This window comes from Pollachius pollachius (genome assembly GCF_949987615.1).
Source record: "Pollachius pollachius genome assembly, chromosome: 5".
NCBI classification, from domain to species: Eukaryota; Metazoa; Chordata; class Actinopteri; order Gadiformes; family Gadidae; genus Pollachius; species Pollachius pollachius.
This window is the reverse complement of record NC_136938.1, coordinates 4,221,236-4,227,333: the sequence shown is the minus strand read 5'-3', so window position 1 is coordinate 4,227,333 and position 6,098 is coordinate 4,221,236. Positions and strand designations below refer to the sequence as shown.

At 44.3% G+C, this 6,098-nt stretch overlaps 1 protein-coding gene across 1 annotated transcript; it reads left to right on the top strand.

The window, feature by feature from the left end:
- Window positions 1–656: 656 nt before the first annotated feature.
- Window positions 657–3,678, top strand: irx6a (iroquois homeobox 6a; the record flags this gene model as incomplete). Its single annotated transcript, XM_079736205.1, has 5 exons — window positions 657–956; window positions 1,328–1,437; window positions 1,644–1,939; window positions 2,548–3,291; window positions 3,572–3,678. The coding sequence occupies 5 exons, from the start codon at window positions 657–659 to the stop codon at window positions 3,676–3,678; spliced, it is 1,557 nt and encodes a 518-aa protein (XP_079592331.1).
- Between the last annotated feature and the right edge of the window lie 2,420 nt (window positions 3,679–6,098).

Below are 6,098 nucleotides of genomic sequence, written 5' to 3'. Positions count from 1 at the left end.
TCTTGGAGTTGAAACGTTGTGCATGGCGCTTTTTTGGCGACACAAATATTGACATACACAGACGCACACACATGTCCAATTACAGTGAATTATGGATGAACTCACGTGTCGTTAGGATGACAATAGCGATCGATGCACATAAGACACTATGGACTGGGTGTCCTGTGATGTGGTCGCTACTGCTAAACAATCAAAAACTTTAGTTTTTTATAATCGTGGCTGTGATATCATGTTTGCATGTTCATTTAATTAACGAACGCGTCGTTTGACGACATTATCTAAGTTTGGTTTAGTGGAAGTCTATTATGGGATGAAAGTTTTAATCGGAGCAAAGTTATCACCTAACTTTTAGCCCTGTCCGGTTTCTTTATTCAGCACTGTGTCGAGAAATTGATGAAATAATTAGAACATGCAGGAGTTATAATCATACATGGCTGCATCTTTAAAACTGATTTATATCGTTTTTTTCTGATAATAAAAAATATATTTTTGAACGCTGATTCCAATCTGTTATCCGTCTTACCTTAAAATCACCTAATTTTGCAGATCCAGTGATAATTCCCAGTGTTGTAATGTCTGAGACTAATGCCATGCCCGTTACTATTCACTCACTGGACGGTTATCATCACAGACTCTCCGGATAACGACAGACTCCAATGACACATATCTATCCACAATTCTTCTTCATGCAGTTTTTCGTGTCGGCAAACCCCAGTACGACTTGCTGCGATTCGATTTCCAGGTCAGGCTCTGACTGCACGAGTGGCTCCCCGTCCGCAGCCTCCTTCTGCTGCCCCCCGTCCTACGAGAACCGTCTGCTGGCGAGCACCAGGACGGAGCTCGGCGCCGCGCTCGGCATGTACAGCTCCCCTTACGCGGCTGCGGCTGCCGCCAGCCAGAACTATGCCAACTACTTCCCCTACAGCACCGAGCCGTCCGCCATCTACTCCACGCTGGTGGGTTCACCCTCATCTGCTGGTGCTCAGCATGCAAGCGGGGGGCTGGCTGGGGGATCGATCCGTTTCAGTTATTTTTGTTGTAATCTGTTTAAATTATAACAAAACAGTGAGCATGGTTTAGAGTGTTTTCAAGTTAAATTGTTGCTAGACATTGACAGTACAAATGTGCATTGTGATTATTTATATTGCTGAAATAATTAATATGATTGTGTTAATGATCACAATAAATGTAGAGATGTTAGTGTTATTATCTATAATTCTGATGTTGTGTGTTTGAATCAAATATGGAATATATGGTTCAGCATCTTATGATGTTTGTTCATGTGACTGTTGTATTTATGTTTGTTCATTCTGCCTCTGGTTTACAGAACCCCCAGTATGATATTAAAGATGGCACTGGGACACTACATTCTGGCATCACCCAAACTGCGGCATACTATCCTTACGAGCACTCGCTAGGACAGTACCAGTACGACAGGTAAAGCCTCCCTTGATGTCTCTCCAATTACCTTAAAGTTGCTCAGACAAACTACAACATTAAACAAAACTTTTCTCATCCATAATTCTTTAATATTTAACTTCATAGTGAGCCTTTCCGGTGAAACTTTGTAACATGGTTCGAAAACGTGGCTTCTTTCCAACATCCGTCTTAACAAGCATGTGTGATGTTCATGTCCCCATCAGGTACGGGACGGTGGACTTCAACAGCACAGCCAGGAGGAAGAACGCCACAAGGGAGACCACCAGCACCCTGAAGACCTGGCTGTACGAACACCGCAAGAACCCCTACCCCACCAAGGGCGAGAAGATCATGCTGGCCATCATCACCAAGATGACCCTCACGCAGGTGTCCACCTGGTTCGCCAACGCCAGGAGGAGGCTAAAGAAGGAGAACAAGATGACCTGGTCCCCCAAGAACAAGGGCGGCGAGGACAGAAAGGATGACCTTGAGAAGAGTGACCTGGACTGCGTCACCAAAGGTACGTCGGAGATGAGGTTATCTCATCTCCAACACGTAAATGTTGGACACAGAGGTGGACATTAAGTCCAATCTATGGACACGTACACTTATGTGAAACTTTTGTAAAAGTGGAAGAAATGTTCAACTTCTAAACTGCAAGAAATTTGTTTCATTTTAAATGAAGTCTTCCCTATTGTCCTTTTACATTTACATATAAGATATTTAACAGACGCTTTTATCCAAAGCAACTTACAATAAGTACATTTATCAGAAGACAGAGGAACAATCTATCGCTGTCGGTGCAGTAAGGGTGTACCTAGAACCAAGTGCCAAGCACTAACAATCGCTAGGTTAACCCATTCCCTGAATACAAAAAAGATGGCTAGGGTAAGACGCTACAAGATGATCAGTACTTTTTTTAAGCACAAGAAATTAGTTCCATTAGATATGAATTCAACCTATTCTCCTTACTTCTCAACCAGCAGTAACTTTTGTCCAGGCAGTCAAAGAAGTATATGCTAACGTGTTTATTATTCATTTTCCTTGCCGATGAGAACACTTTTTTCCCATTGACGTGTTGACAGTCCAAGCATGACCTCAACCCTCTGTTGCCCCCCTCCCCCCCAGACTCCAGCGACTGCAAGGAGAAGGACCTGCACCTCAGCGACCTGGACGACATGGAGGATGAGGACTGTGACAAGATGGACAGTGACTGTGAGAAGGGCCCCTCAGAGGAGCAGGACCTCCACAGGGCCATGGCCGTGTCCGGGGCCCCCGCCAAGAGGGATCGCGGCTCCGAGCTCCCCCTGAACCTCCACCCCGGCTTCCACCCGTTCCCCTGCGGCGTCAAGAGCGTGACCTCGCTCCCCGGCCTGCCCTCCGACTTCCTGGACTCTGTGGCTCTGAAGCCCCTCTCCTCCACGACCACCACCTCCTCCTCCTCCTCCTCGTCCTCCTCCTGTGGGCCCCCGGGGGCCCTGTCCCTGTCCCACTACGAGGCCTCCGACAAACCCAGGATCTGGTCGCTGGCGCGCACCGCCGCCTCGGGGGTCATCCTGAGCGCCCATCCCGGGGCGGTCCTGAGCCCCCATCCCGGGCCGGAGGGGCGACCCGGGGGGCATCCGGGCGGGGACTGCCAGCTGCACGGCTCCCGGCCCCCCCAGGCCCCTACGGTGGCGTGCCGGGGCGGCACCGGAGGCGGGGGCCTCCACGCCTCGAGCCACGCGACCAACGCGGAGAACCCCTTCCAGGAGGGCCCGCCCCTGCACCCCAAGCTTTACGGGGCGGGGGGCTACGGCCACAAGGCCCTGGGACTGCCGTGCTCCGCCTTCCCCTCGCTCCAGGACGCCTGCCAGTTCGCCAGCATCGAAGGTACGGCGCCGTTTGACTTTAACCTTATTTCTTTAAGGAGGACTCACATTTTCAGGGGGTATTTAGGAAAATGCTAAAATTGTATGTTTTTATTTTCTTTGGGGTTGTATAATTGGCCATTAATACAAATATGTGTGTGTGTCTGCTTGCATGTGTGCGTGTGTCTGCTTGTTTTTGTATGTGTGTGTGTGTGTGTATGTTTGTGTGTTTGCCTGTGTGTGTGTGTGTGTGTGTGTGTGTGTGTGTCTGTTTATGTGCCTGTTTGTGTGTGTGTGTTCAGGATTCGCTGGTGTCAAGGCGGAGACAGACTCTCCTGACCTCAGCAGGGCATGCGCGAGTCTGCAGGAAGACAAGGTCACGGCGTTCAGAGCGGTGATGAAGAGGTGAAGGAGGTGAGCCTACGGACACTGACATGACATGAGCTGCTGCTGCTGGAGGAAGAACTTTGGCATGCAGTCACACCGAACACAAACCCGGCCAGACACACACAAACACACACACACACACACACACACAGGCAAAACCAAACATTGTCAGGCATTTAACTGGGCAATTGATACACACACAAGCACACGCACACAAACAAACACACACGCACAAGCAGAACCAAACGATGCCAGACATTTAACTGGGAAATTGATATATGCACAAGCACACGCACACAAACACACACACACACACGCACATGCACACACACACACACACACACACACACACACACACACACACACACACACACACACACACAAACACACACACGAACACAAGCAGAACCAAAAGATGCCAGGCATAGCTGGTCCTACACAGAAGCACACTCACAAACATACATATAAAATGCGTGTAAACAGTACAAACAAAGAAAATAAGAACATGATTGTACATGCCGACATTATTATAAACGTTACAATTTTATTTAAATGTTTGTTTTAAACACTAATTGCATGTATTTGTTTTTCTCTCTCTCTGTCTCTCTGTCGTTCAGATGTATTTGCGCACCGGGATATACGAGTGGGACTTCTATTATGCACTAAATTACAAGTATGGTCCAGGAGCGTTTGGAGTATCACGCGTGGATTACCTGACACTCCTGCAGAGGGAAATGATTATTCTTACTGTGGATATGACCGACATTTTGCACACTCATTTTTTTTTCTATGGTGTCGATGAGTTTATGCTAGAATTGTAAATCTAACGGCAGAGAATAGCCGGATCATTTGTAAATGGGGAACCGTGTAGTGTAGCAAACTTTATTCATGTTGTCGTTTGAAATTGTACTTTGTGACTTAATTTATTATATATTTATTTATTTATGTATTCATTCATTTATAATTTATCATTGAAATCCTGCGTTAAATCTTCTTTCATTGTCGCTGCGTAATGTTTTGTTTCATATATTTTCGCCGATTGTAAACTTGACAGAAAAGACTCGATTTTTGTTGTTTTGCGTGGAGACCTGAAATGGAATTTTGTCCTCATGTTTATTGTTCATGTTTGCCATTCTTTTTTATATATATATATATATGTAAGAAAGCCGTTTTTGAAAGACTTCTGGATGTCAGTCACATTTTCCTTTTTTTGTATGAAGTTTGACATACAATCAGCCAATTAAAACATTTGAGGTTATGCATTTGATCAAAGTTCATCATTGTGACTGAGTTAATAATGCGATCGAGGACGTGAAACAAATGAACAAGACGAGGAAGAAAGAGAACATCAAATCTCCATCGTGAGCATTTAATCATTAGTGGCATCAAACACTTTGTAATGTTATAGGAGGAAGGGCGAAAGCTGCTTTGTTCCATGCAAGAACTTCATATTGTTTTAATTAAAAGGTCATTTGTAAGATCAAAACGACATAGCATATATATATATATATATATATATATATATATATATATATATATATATATATATATACACACACACACACACACACAGCTAAGTCTTCTTCTTTTAAGTTTTAAGTTACTTTACGGTTTGTGTCTATTCTGTTGATTTAATTTATGCTCACATTTGAAACCAACAGCTCAACAAATACCATAAAAACATGTTCATTTGTCAATCCTAAATGAGGTGTTTGTGATTTATCATTTGATACTGAGTTGGGGATTATTCGGTCTGTTGTGAATAAGGCAAAATAAGAAAACACAACGATACCACAAGACGACCCTCTCAGTAAAACAGACAACGTGTCAAATCAGTTCGGATCCAAGGGATTGTGCGCGTAACAGCATATGGCGCATTGGGAGAATCCAGACGCACTACAGTCCTCCATATGCCTGAAGGATAGAGGCCAGAGATAGAGAGAGGACGGAAGATATATTTATCTCCTGTTGTGACTTCGAGATGAAGATGATTTGTTCTGAAATAACAGAATGTCTACGGGATTTATTTTGTTTTCGTTTGGTGTGTTTAAATATGGATCATATTAGAGGACTATATAGCCAATAGCCGTACGCCATGAGTTAGACCTGGTTCAAGGGGGGTCACCTTTAGAGCGGCCCGCAGCATTGCAGGAGGGATATTTAGTAAAGCAAAGCAAAGAGACTGTACCCACGACGGTAAAAAAAAATATTTAGAAAATACAAACATACACACAATTATATTAATAACAAATTAATGAATAAATAAATAAAATGGATATACAATAACCAACAGCGCATAAGTAAAATAAAATACGTTAATAAAGTGGTAAAATGATTCGGCACCTTTGCTATCTTGTTTCTCTATATGTATTCTATAGGCCCTTCGTCTGCAAAGAGTTCACCTCAACGCTTCACCTTCATCGTCTACTCCGTTGCTTCGCA